Here is a 14,334-nt window from a genome sequence, read left to right on the forward strand (position 1 = left end):
AGTCGGTTACGTAAATATGTATTAGGAGACTCGTAAACTTTTAAGGGGGTATGAGATTTTTGTTGGTGCTTTTTGCAAAGCGCTGTTTTTGTTGGCTCGAATCTGCTGTTGGAGTTTTACGTTTTAATTATATTTTATGTATAGGAATAATAAAGAAGCTGCTGAATACGTATCTTAAAATTAAATCTCATAATAGATTAAAATTCACGAGTAGATACTGCTTTTGATCTGCAGTTCTCGATAGTTTAGTAGTTGAAGAGGGATATATCATCCAATGACATCTTCCGCCTTGGGCGAGGCAAGCGTTCCTACTCCTGCTTTTCAAACCGGTGCCCGGTAAACCCGCTAGGTAGTCCGCAGCTCCGGATCAGACTTCTCGGTAGCAGTACGAAGATATTTATTCTTCCCAGTATAAATAACGTGCCTAAATCTATGAGAAGTATGTTGTATGAATAATATTATATGAGTAATCTCATGAAATGAAACTATGTATATTATTTTCTTTAGCATTCCCAGAACCTTAGCAAAATAACTCTTTACTCAACTACACCATCAGGTGTGTTGAGCACTATTACTGAACATAAAAAAGGGAAGGGTGTAGTCAACGAAATATATATCTAACTTACCCCTCCCTGGATTAAGCAAATGTATTACTTTCATTCTGTCCATTCGAGTGTAACTTAACGGTGAAGACAAAGAAAGGGGTGCTTGCTAAGTTATGGGACAGTAACTTAGATGTCGAAGACAATATACTTATTTAAGTAGGTATTTATATAACTTACACATTTTTTTTTGTAGTTTTGCTAGTGTTAGCTTTTTACCTGTTTTTTTTTAAAGGGATCCCATTCCTTTAGAGTTTGTCCTTGCAAATTAATTCTCAAAATGTAATATTGTTTTTTAACAATGGTGTTTTCTTACAATTAATAAATTACAATACAATTTGTAACCAACTTCAAAAACGGTTCTGAATTTGATCTGTGTATATGATCTATGTTTATTTGTGCTTATCTCACGATTAGCTGACCCTATTTGGATGCGGTTTTCAGAAAAGTATTTATTATACATAGGAACAAGTATGGGTATAATTAATCGACTTAAAAAATGGTTGGCGTCGGATTTTTTAGTTCTCAATAGTTATTGTTTAGAATTATACAGACTACTGAATCATGCAAAATAATACTAAAAATTTTACAAATAATAAAAATGTAAGCACCTACTTAGAAAATTGGTTATTGATGCTTTTGTTTTCAGTAAAAGTTTTACAGTTTCAGCTCCATTACTGATACAATGAATAATGTATGCTTTCAGTTGAAACAAGTTTATTATGATATCTGCTGAAAACATTTGCATTTTTTGTGTTTGTCTATTTATTATTATAGATAAAGTTTTTTTATAATAAAAATGTATTTAGTTTTTTATATGTATAAAACATTGCCCTACGTAAGGATTTTCTCCTGTGTCGTGGGTGCGTTTACAAACAAACAATTTCACATCATATGACACTCAGACTCTGAACAACAATCTGTGGATAAAACAAAAAGTTGTTCCGTGCAGATCGAACCCGCGACACGTAGCACGGCAGCTAATCGCCCAGCCACCGCGCCTAACGTGCAGTCTCAATTATTATTAAATACTGCTCTTATTTATTACACTAACGCCTCATTAAAGTTACTAAAATTATAGTGAACATATTCAGAATTTGCAAAATTCAGTTGTAAAATCATATACTTTATTATTTAATAGCCTGAATAAATACTTCAATTTACATGATATTAATGGCAACAGCACATAATAACTCAATTTAACGCGTTTTTTTATTACAACGCACAGTGGGCAAAACGCCAGCTATTCCCAGACATAATAAATGGCACTACGAATAGAATTAACGTTCGTATTTTTCTACAATTCTTTTCTCTAACAGATGTTTTTGTCCAAACGGGGAATATGTTGGTTGTTATTACCTGGAACAAAAAAAAAGAACATTTTGTTAGAAACTTGATTGATGGACTTAATAAAACAAAAAGAAAATCTCTCTTTTCTCTCATATTCTTAGAATCTGTAATAAATTGTGTCCTATATAGCTTGTCAAGTATATAAAACTATCTGAGTATTATATGGCCATCTGTCTACCTGTAATTTTATTGCCTTATCAAAGACATATTGTTCTTAAGAGTCTAAATCAGATTTTTTCTACGTGAAGGAATTTTCCTTGTCACATTTAAAAATTGTTTTTGGAATTGGGTACCAAATTATCACATGACCCCCATCAAAAGGGTAGGCAAACTTGCGCATTACGGCACATAATGCCACCTTACAACGTACACACACTTTTCACCATTTATCTTATAAGTCCCCTGTAATAGGAAGTGAGACTCTATGCTACTACAGATACATTTTCGAAAAACCGAAAAAAAGTCCAGTAACAATTTTCCCGACCCGGGAATTGAACCCGAGACCTCTCACATCGCACTTCACATGCCATATGATAAAGCTTGATTCAATCCAATTATACCTAAATCAATACCTATCAGCTATAAAAACGTAATTAGTCTCGAGGTAATTATCATTAGTTTTTTCACACAGTGGGCACGAAAAGTCTGGAGTTATAAACATTTTAATCAACACCACAGAAAACCTTGACAGAGTCACGAGAAAATTATGAAAATAATAAAGATAATTATTTCCAGGAACATTTAACGAGCTACCCACTGTCCATTTGGCGTAATAGCAACATTTCTTACGCTAATGTAAGTCTTAATGACGGGAAAATAAAAAAATTAACGCGATCTTTGGCCTAACAATGGCACTATTCAGGGCAAATGAAGGCTTCCTAATGACCTGTATTTAAAATATATAGGCGCCATTTTGGTTATTTACAATAGAAGAGGACATTATTGTCTATTTTAAGTGTTTATGCTAAATATGGTACTGAGATACATTAGTGGCTGAACATGAACAAAACAGCTTATAAAATATGTTTAAAATTTATTAATATTCATCGGTTTATGTAAAAGCGTTGACAATATAAGTCAGAGTATGGCGCGGAGAATTAAGACGTCCGCTTCTCATGCATGAGAGTGCGGGTTCGAAACCTACCAATGGCCAGTACCAATGTAACATTTTCCGAGTAATACGTGCTTCCTAAGATTATTTAGACACCACTGATAAACGGTGAAGGAAAACATAGTGAGGAAACCTGGGCTTATAATTTCTAATGATAAGTTTGAAATCGCCAACCCGCATTGAGCAAACATGGTGATTAATGCTCAAACCTTCTCCGTGTGAGAAGAAGCCTTTGGTCTGCAGTGGCCACTTATAGGCTGATGATGTGATTTAAGTACGGGACCATTTCCAAACCTCTTCCATTCACATGTAACTCTCAAACTCTGAATGTAACTTGAGTTATTTATGTCTCCAAAACGCCTGCTGAGATTTGCCCTTCAATTACATCGCTTTTATATATCTTCAGCCAAGTCTTTGCATAATAATAAGGTAAAAGTACGTTGAAATATGTGAATGTATTTGTGTTGAATGCTTTTTCAAAATAATGAGAGAGTTTATAGTATATTGTACATATATGTATGTGAAGTAATTGTAAGAAGCCTTTTTTTAAGGGGAAAATCATCCAATTACTTCTCCCGCCTTGAGCGCGGCGAGAAGGAGTGTCAGATTCTTACTAACTACAAACCACCCCGTTCCTACCCCTGCTTTTAGCCCGCTAGGAAGCCTGCAGCCCAAAATGCCGGCAAAGCACTTGTAACGATTGCTTACCATCAGGTAATCCGATTAGTCTACTAGTCGATTAAAAACAAGTATCAAATATCCTTTAAAAGATTTTCCACTTGAGGAGTAGCTTTACATGTAGGCTGGGACATACTGGGATCCTAACAGATGTTTCAAACGAATATACCTACCAGCTGTGTATACCAGCCTTATGAATATACCTACAAACTTGCTGTGTACACCAGCCTTATGCGTGTCGTTTATTCGATTCCAATTTCGTTCCCATATTTGATCTCAGTTTTCCAATGATTTCGAAGAATCCCTAATTCGAAATTCACAGAATTGGATTTGCACGTGCCCTGTGTAATTGTAGATTTACGAATACAAAGCTTTTCGAATAAAATCTACGTTTTTCTTAGGTATTCTAACTTAGCTAGTATTTTGGATGCTGGTATTTCCCTAGGGGGCGTAGATACCTAGGTACATGTAGGTAGTTAAGTTGGTAGTCTTCGTGAGATCAACAATCACGCGTTTTTCCATTTTCTAAAGTCAAAGGATCAATTAATATTTGAATCGATCAGGATCTCCTAAAGAAAAAATTTATACTCAATCTGTAATGTCGAGGGAGAAAAGAGACAGAATATGTAAAGAATAAGGTAAATAAAACCTATTTTAGCTTACTCAAAACTACCGAAGAACTGCCTTCTTCAAGCCAAGGTTAGATAAGACAGATTTAAATTTTTGAACCACATTCTACAACCCCCTTAACAACAGGATCACATATATTATCCTATCACTATAATAATAATAAAAAAAAATTAAAAATTCTTTATTTGAAACAAGAAAAACATACAAAAACAAACAAGTTGAAACGATGATAACAGCAATAGTATTAAACTGTGTCGCAGTTATCAGCGCCCCTTTCCAGGTAAGAAAATAAATTGTACCAGTAACAAAAAACCAAAGATGCGGAATTTTTTTAGTCTAATTAACAATTTAAAAAGAATCTAATGTAAGTATATTAAGTCTTTGTGTGATTAGATGAGTGGTTGTGTGTATGTGTACTTGTATAATTTGTGTATGTAACACATTCATCTGAATGTGTGTGTGTGTGTGTATTATGTGTATGTTAGTGTATGTGTAAGGATGTGTGTGAGTTATTCCACTAGTTCTTCTGTTTCGTTATAATTTAATTGTTTTAGCCACATATTTAATTTGATTTTGAGTTTATTTCTAGTTAATGAATAGATATTTATTTCCTTATTTATTCTATTATATATTTTGCAGCTAATGTGTTTAAAGTGTCGGCGTGCCGCTTCAGTTCTGCGAACTGCTATGCCACATACCCTATCAGACCGGCGTTTTGTACTGAAGATACTAGGATCATAGGCAAGCTGGCAATGTTTACGAAGTATGGCTTGAAGTACAAATAATTGTCTTACAGTGAGAACCTGACATAGAGAATACAGAGCCTTTGTTGGGTATCGTATCGGTTTCTTCGCCAGAACCTTAAGTATAGCACGCTGTCCGCGTTCAACTCGTAGCATGGTCGTTTTATGAGTTCCTCCCCATACAACAAGGCAATAACCTAACACCGACTGAGCCAGCGAGAAGTATATTTTAATTAAGCTGTCAAAATCAACTACGGATCTAAGTTTCTTAAAAATATAAATAAGCTTCCTCAGTCGTGTAACTGTGGCATCAATTTGCTGTTTCCATTTAAGATGACTATCCACTAAAATACCCAAGTATTTAACAGTCTGAGTACTATCAAGTTTAGGACAGTCACAGCTTGTGTTTGACGTAGAGGTAGAACAAGTGTGGGCGCGGATCACAAAAGGAGTTGCTGGCTGACTAGAGCTATTTGGAGAAAATACAATGAATTTCGTTTTACTAGTATTTAGGGTTAAGAGATTTTTGGTTAACCATTTCGTTACAGAATTTAGGGCCAGTTCCGAGTTTGTTTGAACCCCACTCCAATCAACACCGTGAATTATTAGAGCTGTGTCATCTGCATAAGTAATAATTTTGCAGTTCGGTATGTTTAACTGACACAGCTCATTCACATATATGAGGAATAGGGTTGGGCCCAGTACACTGCCCTGTGGTACTCCAAAAGTAAGAGATTCTTCGCCACTTATGAAGTTTCCTATCTTAAGGGACTGTTTGCGGCCCGTCAGGTAGCTACAAAACAAATCATATGCAGTACCGCGAATGCCTATGTTATTTAGCTTTGAAAGAAGCATGGGGACAGAGACAGTGTCAAAAGCCTTAGAGAGATCTAAAAATATACCAATAGTTTTATGTTTCTTTTCGAAATTGTCTACAATTGTGTCGGTAAGTTCCAAGACAGCATCATCTGTAGATTTACCACGTCTAAAGCCGAACTGATTTGGTGCTAAGATCTGAAATTTGTCGAGGTATTTAGTAAGTCTAATATTAATTACTTTTTCAAAAATTTTTGAAAGTGTGGAGAGTATTGAGATTGGTCTATAGTTTGAGACACTGTCTCTGTCTCCAGCTTTGTAGATAGGATGAACAACCGCAGTTTTAAAAACAATAGGAAAGGTGCCTGTAGACAGGCATAAGTTAAAAATATGGACAAGGATTGGTATAATTGTATGTCTCGTAGCTTTCACAATAGCAGAAGTAATACCATCAAGACCAGCAGAACTTTTCTCTTTGAGACCCAGAATAATGTTTTCTAGCTCAGTATTGTCAACTTCCAGCAACGTCATTGAATGCAGAGGTGGAGAGTGGGAAGAAATGGGATGCTTATTTGAGGCAAGGTTCTTGTAGAAGTCTGTTTGTTGAATTTTATCCGCTAATAGTCTGCCTATGTTGGAAAAATAGTTATTCGCGCTATCCACCGATTTAGAGGGATTTTCACAGCAATTTAATAGTTCCGAAGCCGTTGTGCTGCTCTGATTAAGGTTTGCGATTTGTTTTATAAGCCGCCACGTATCTTTAGGATCACTCCTAACCCTCTGAAACTCAGCGCGTTCATATTCCTGTCTAACTTTTTTAAAAGGTTGTTACAAAAGTTGCGATAACGGTGGAAAACCAACTTATATGATTCGTTATCCGGGTTTTTTTTAAACGCACGATACAATTTGTCACGGTGTCGTATACATCTCAGAAGGCCAGGAGTAATCCACGGCTTAATAATACGTTTTTTACTAGGTATGATTGAGACATGGGAGTGAGATTTTATGACAGAGGACATAGTTGACACGAAGTATTTCGCAGCTGAGTCCGGATCTTGAGATTCTAAAATTGACGCAAAATTTGTTTTTTTAATACATTCGACAACCGCGGGGAAATCTATCTTATTAATAGTCTGTTTATGAGCATTCGTTTTAATATTTAGGTTACAGTAAATAACAATTGGTGAATGGTCCGTAATGAGTGAGTCAAGCACAAGAGTGGTGGCAGTGGTATGGGAGCGAAGGATCACATGATCCAGGCAGTTTGAAAGTCTCGTTGGAAAGATATGAGCAGGGAGCATTGCATGAGAAGCCAAAAGTGTCAGGTATTCATCAGCATAGGAATCAGTGCAATTGGGTATAATATTTATATTAAGATCGCCAATTACGGCTACTGTTTTGTATTGTGACAGGCTTGATAACAAAAGATCGAGCCCATTTAAAAACTGTGTCAAATCTCTTTTAGACGGGGACCGATATACGGCGACAAAGGCCGAGTGATCATTTAGCTTGAGTACTAAACAGTTAGCATCGTTAAGTATGGGTTGGTCAACAATAACATTTAAACAGTCGCTTATGTAGACAACCACACCATCATTTTGACTTTTAAATGATGAAGAGTAAGAGGTGAAGCCTTTTATAGAGGGAATTATTTGACATTTACTTAACCAGCATTCACTTAAAACTAGAATATCAGGCAAGTGTGTTAGTCTACTCAAGTATACTAATAGGTTATTGAAATTACAATTTAGACTACGTATATTAGTATGAAAAACTTTAAAATCATGCAATGCACTATTAAAAAATCTTCCACTTATTTCCGGTGAGCACATGTAGCAGTTAGATACAGAAACATTTTCGACTTCGCTTGTTATAGAAGTTAAGTCATCCATTCCACAGAATATTAAAAAACAACAGGGGAAAGAAAAATGGGACATAAGTTACATTATTTACGAAAGCAATAAACGGCTTTCTAGTGTCTTTTATGAAATATCGCTTATAAAGTGTGTTAGAATACGCGAACAACTTAACTGACTGAGTATTTGTAACATGAAGGTAGTGGATTGTATGAGTAGGATAAAGTGGATGATGTGTGAAATGGCTGTAGAGTGTGAAGTGTGTAGTTTGAGTGGCAACAAAGAATAATTTGAATGAATTTTTACAATGAATAAAAAATCTAGGGTAATCATGCAAGAAATATAGAAAAAATGATATAAGAGCTAGATAATTAGCGACGTCTTTTGCTATCATAATGACTAGTCACGCTGTTTTCGTAATCCTTGCTAAGTCTGACTCGTTCTTCACCTGTAAGTGGGGACTACCAGGTCTTTCGCGAACAAAAATCCTCCCATGTGAGACCCAGCAGAATTCAAACTGGTTGGTTTTAGCTGCATCCCTAGCTAGGAAGAAGAGTCTTTTATTCTTGGCTGACAAATTTTCTGATATATAGATACGATTTGCAGGGCCACTTATTTTAAGGTGTTCAGTTGTCAGTTTGAAGTTATTTTTAATATGGTTACGAAATTTTTGCAGAAAATCTTCCTTAAGCAACACTGAGGTAAAATCTACTATAATTGGCTTGACTGCTGGGTCCTTTGCTTTTATCCGAAATACATCTTTGACGTCTCTCGGCTGAATTGTAAGGTTCAGTAATTTACCAGTTTCTATGATAGTATTCAACAGTAAGGACTTCGTTTCAGATTTACAACATGGAATATTACGTATCTCAACACAAGTAGATCGTGCGCTTTGCTCCATACTGTCAAGCTTTCTTTCAAGTTCATTTATATATTTCAAATTTCCTTCACGTTCCGTTTCTAGAACCTTTACTTCTAATTTCAGATCCTCATGTTGTTTAGATAGGAATTCCAAGGAATCACGTATGTCATTTACAACGGAAAACAATTTATCATATTTCTCGTCCTGTTGTTGCTTAAATTCGTGAAACATTTTCCGCATCTCAGACATAAAATGGGTTAAGTTGGTATTTCTAAAAGTAATATTTGGCAAGGATTCTGGTGAATGAGTATCACTGCTTAAGTTAGGTTCAGATGAACTAAGTGGTGTAGCTAGCGCCTGCTCGTTTGAGACAGGCAATGTTGCAGCAGACGTCTTAGACGTTGTCGACTGAGGCGGCGGAGAACGGTTGATCGGCATGTTCGAAAAAAGTACTAGGCTGCCAGTAGATTGAAGAGGCAAAGTGCAACTTAATGCGGCAGGGGTCAGCTTATTCTGGTGGCAATCGACAGAATTGAACAAAACTGCTTTCCGTCTGATATAAGTTGACCTCCGGTAAAAAAATATAAGGGGATCCTTCACTCACAACTTGCTTGTGTTTTATCCGTTGCAGCACACAAACGAAGCCGAATCGTGTCACACGTAGTCAGTTAAGTAAGCTTCTGGTAAATATGCGCTCCTAATATTTGCACTGAATTTAAGTGAATGAATTTATGTTTTTACAAATAAAAATAAGGTGTAAATTACTAAAAATGCGTCTGAACTGCTCAGAGGTCCGGAAGGAAGAGAAATAATTTATAGAAATCTAATAAATCACAAAAAAAAAACCTTCAAAGAAAAATAGACCTTATTTCCAAAACCATTTACCAGTAATGTAACGAAAGATTTAGTTTCAAGAAAATGTTAAATGTTCTAAAACAATAGGTTTCCTTTAAGAGCTAAAATCGAGAAATCAGAGCATATAAGTCACGTCATACGATCATATATCATTGGGGGTTGTTCGGGTTTTTGTTCTACTTATGGAAAAGAAGTTATTGGTACCCCTTTTATATTAGATCCTTACTTAATATTGTAAAATGCGAAAGTGTGTTCGTTTGTAGGTTTTTATCTAGTGATCTCATGATTTTTGTGTCTGAATATACACAGTTACGAGGCTAGAAAGTTCCAGAGTTATTTATTGTATTTTTTATTTTCAGCCATAGTCGTCCCCCTGCAGGGCAAAGGCCTTCCACTCGTCTCTGTGCAGAGCTTTCTGTAGCCAATCCTTTTCATAGGCGTCAAGTTCATCTCGCCATCTCCTTCTGCGCCTAGCACGACATCAGTTCCAGAGTTGGTCTTGTTAATTGTGAGATCTCCAATTATAAGTTTAAATATCGATACCTTCCCCTTGGGTTAGGCGACAGGTAGTATCAGACTCTTACTGACTAAAAACCACTCCGTTCTTACTTCTGCCCTTCGAACCGGAGCCCCGGTAAACTGCTAGATAGTCCGCAGCTCCGGAATTCGCGATGTAGGCTACAATTTTTTACTTTAATCAGTAACAAAGTTGTGTGGCCTTACTATGGCTTATATTATAGTTAAACCATTAAATTGAAAATGGAGTATGCTACATCACTCAATATAGTCTGGTTTCGCTGTCCATTTAACGGAACCGCCAATTTTCCTTGAAACCGCTCTTCAGAGTAAATTAATAAATGCTTTACTGCAGCGCGGCTTTGTCAAAGAGGATTAATTTTTGCCACGCCGCTGCCGTAATGTCGTCTGTGCAATGTTTTTAAATTAAATTTTTAAATGGGTATGACAAATTGTTATAGTAATGAATATCTTGAAATGGACAATGGGATCATTAAATACAGATTTCGCATGTGCTCTTGCAGGTAGGAATATTTGCCAGATTTGTTTCTACATTACAAAATTGTAATTTGTTGTGGATCCATTGTCAAACATCATACAATTCTAGGCATATCAAGAAAATAAATCTGAAAATACTTTTCCTGATGGTAAGCAATCGGCGCCGCACATAGACACCCGAAACACCAGAGGTGTTACAAATGGACTGCCGGCCTTTTGGGGGTTAGGAATTTGAGGATTGTTGCAGATTGAAGAGGTTCGGGAAAAGGGATGAAATTAGGCTTCCAGTAACCTCACTCACACGACAAAATACAAAACAAGCGTAGGTTTTTTGTAAGGCCGTAGTATGACTCCAGTCAAGCCGGCCCATGCGTGACGAAGTATGGTAGGAAATGTGAAAAACATCTATTTATTGGTAATAAAGTCTAAAAGCAAAGCTTTGAAACGTCAAATTGAATAGTCTGTCGGTGAAGCTAGGTGCTCGTTCCAAAGTGTAGCTTCGAATGGAGATAATTACATACCTCATTAACCAATGTGAAAGATTCTTCAATAACAATTAATATTACATGTTGCTATTTACTGCTTTGTACACAATACTGGGATCGTGTATATGGGAACACTCACATGTGCGGGAAATGTATGGGAAGCATTGTAAAGGATTGTAACTTTTTATTTTTATAACTTTGTCGGGTTTATTGAACAATGTTATAATAATGGTTGAGAGTGGGAATGATATGACCAGAGATTTACGTAAACGAAAAAAAAGTATGGGAGAGCCATGCTTCGGCACAAACGGGCCGGCTCGACCGGATTGATACCACGGCCTCACAGAAAACAGACGTGAAACAACGTTTGTGTTGTTTGTCGTTGTGTATGTGTAAATTCCTAACGCCCAAAAGGCCGGCAACGCATTTGTAACGACTCTGATGTTTTAAGTGTCCATGGGTGGCAGCGTTTGCATACCATCAGGTGATCCGTCTGCTCATTTACCGGCTTATTACATAAAAAAAAACTAATATTATAAATGCAAATGTTTGTGATTGCGAGTTTAGGTGTATGTGTGTATGCTTGTTACTCAATCACACATAGGACACTTTTTATCACAGGACCGCGGGTAAAGCCGCTGGCAGAAGCTATTGTAAAATAAAAATAACGTTGTCCCCAAAAACTCCTTGCGTTCTAATAAAGATGAAAGTTTCCCTGCACTGCCGACAGTTAGTTGCGTCGTTAGGACAGTCCACACATGTTGCGGACTCAACCTGGGTTAGTTAGGAGATACGTACTATAGTTGTTACAACTTGTTGTGATTACTGTACGATTTCGTTTTTGTGTCCGTGTTTATATTGTTTTTTTTTTTGGAGTTGGAATTGGAGTTTCTGTTTGTAATATTGAAATAATCGCGTTTTTCTACAAGCATATATAAACATACATCAAAATAAAATCGTCTCTTTGTTTTCGCTAATCTCTGAAATGAATAATATTAATTTATTTTCTCTCATTATCACTTAACAATGTAGAGCAATGAATGGACCGATTTTGAAGAGACTTTCATTGGATAAAACCGTAGGTCCATATAGCTTACAAACCTGACGATTTAACTGTACAGTTCGTCTGTATATAAGTTTTAGCAACTTTTTTAACGTCTCTTGTGAACACAAAATGTGAAAGACCAAGTCTTCACTAACTCTATTTATCTTTTCCAAAACAGTTGGGTTATAATAGTGCAAATTCTCAATGTCAGTTTTAATTAAACATGAACTGTTACAACGTAATGTTATTAACGCTAGAATTATGATAACAACTATAAATGTTTAGTAGTTATTAATTATTTGGCGTTCCCGACCCATTTCACGAGAGAATTATGTAATCAGACGAGAAGGGTCGTCAGCTTTCGTATGACGGGACCCATCTCCAGCTTATAGGTAGTTGTCAAGTGTACATTATAGTTAGGAATACTATAGAATCTCAACTAAGTAGGCATGTGGTCGCAAGGGTCTGTCGTGGTCGTAATCCAGTTCTTTTTTATAGAACAGACGGCAATCGAGCATGTCTGTTGATCACATGATATTTTGCAATCAGCGTCGACCATGGATGCCCGGAAGACTAGAGGAGTCCTTTAGTGAAGGAGTAATAAAATCATTTAATTTCTTCTCCCGCCTTGGATGAGGCGACAGGGAGTGTCAGATTCTTACTGATTAAAAACCACCCCGTTCCTACTCCTGCTTTTCGAGTCGAAGCTCGGGTAACCCGAAGCTCACCCTAGAAGAGTTACAGATACATTGCCAACCATTTAAAAAGAAGTAGAAATACTTTTTTCTTACAATATAAGAAAATACAGTAAGAGTACAGTTTAGTACTATATTGGTTCGGAAAAAATCTCATGGGTTTTTAGACGTTTTAGTCTAATAATGGTAAGCATGTATTGTACAAGAGCATACCTATCCTTTTATTTTAAAACATTCATTACAGAACCATGGTTGGCTGGTATGGCTCAAATGATATTGCCGATATGAGATGAGGTGTAAATTTCAAGTGGCTTGTTCAATATCGCTCGCAAATCCAATCAAATTATTTCGGGACTACGCTCGATGAATACTAAGGTCTATAATACCTAAGCTATAGACTACACTGAATCAGTGTTAGTTTTATAACTAGCTTTCTCACAGGGAATGTTATACAGATATTGTTATGTGTTCAAAGCAGGGTTCTAGGTAGAAGTATATTTTTAAGTAGAATTTGTCAGTCAGAAGTAGAAATTTTCATCGATACTGTATATTAATCATCTTCACCTACACATTTTAATTGACTTCTAAATAGATATTCAATTTGAATTAATAGACAAAAAACCAGGATTATAGAGCCCTATGGATTATTAGTACACTTATTTTTTAATGGAGCTGAATCTTCCGATGGCATCTCGCGCCTTGGGCGAGGTTTGACGGAGTTTCAGACTCTTACAGACTAAACACCACCCCGTTCCTACTCCTGCTTTTCGAGCCGGAGTCCCGGTAATCCGCTAGGCAGTCCGCAGCTCCGGATTATTAGTTCTCAATTCTATGAATTACGAACACACCAGTATTCTATGGAAACCATTGCTATCATAGGACACTGGTTCAATTTGAACGCTTGATAGACTACCAGATAGAGTTACTTCAAAATATACTCCAATATTATGTATTCAAACTAGTAGTTAGAAACTTGGCCCTGCCAGTTGATAGTTAATTATGCTCCAACTCAATAGTGCGGGTTCGATAACTTTGCTCAACCAATACAAAGTTGTGTTTAGGTTTAAATAGTAGTTTTAGGCTGCTCAGTGCCAAGTCAACTTGTAAAAAGTAAAGGAGAAAGAAATAGGAAAGAAAACGTCACGCCTTCTATACCTGAAGGGGTAGGCAAAAGTGTACATTAGGGCACGTGATGCCACTGTACAATGTAGACCCTCTTTTCACTCTCTTTTCGGAATCAAACCCGCTACACGTTGCACGGCAGCCAATTGCCCAGCAACTGCGCTAACCATGCAGTCATCAGAGTATGTTTGTTTGTTAAGCTTTCACATTAAAAAGGCTGAAGAGATCGGGATGAAATATGGAACAGGGTTAGCATATAGTCTGGAATAATACATAGACTTCTTTATCCCACGAGAACGCGGGCGAAGCCGTTGGCAGAAGCTAGTTTGTTTTAAAAAAGTAAAACATTGTAACGACACGTCCAAACTAAAAGTTCAGTAATCTACATATGTACACAGAGAAGCATATCAAGCTATCAAAACCAGTTTATCTTGGTCTCGTTTTGTACGCGCTTTCCACACATTCAGAGG

The 14,334-nt window shown here is 36.6% G+C and overlaps 2 protein-coding genes across 4 annotated transcripts in view; both read right to left on the minus strand.

Moving 5' to 3' along the window:
- The window catches only part of LOC118271617 (rho-related GTP-binding protein RhoE), a 134,292-nt gene that overhangs the window by 50,017 nt on the left and 69,941 nt on the right, over positions 1-14,334 (minus strand). The window lies entirely within an intron of this gene.
- On the minus strand, positions 8,190-9,086 carry LOC126910696 (uncharacterized). The gene has a single exon (XM_050693797.1). The coding sequence runs from the start codon at positions 9,084-9,086 to the stop codon at positions 8,190-8,192; it is 897 nt and encodes a 298-aa protein (XP_050549754.1).

This window comes from Spodoptera frugiperda, chromosome 5, assembly GCF_023101765.2.
Source record: "Spodoptera frugiperda isolate SF20-4 chromosome 5, AGI-APGP_CSIRO_Sfru_2.0, whole genome shotgun sequence".
Taxonomy (NCBI): domain Eukaryota; kingdom Metazoa; phylum Arthropoda; class Insecta; order Lepidoptera; family Noctuidae; genus Spodoptera; species Spodoptera frugiperda.

What these genes read in the sequence shown, in the direction of transcription:
- LOC126910696 (XM_050693797.1), bottom strand. Translation starts at nt 9,086, where the DNA reads ATGCCGATCAACCGTTCTCCGCCGCCTCAGTCGACAACGTCTAAGACG.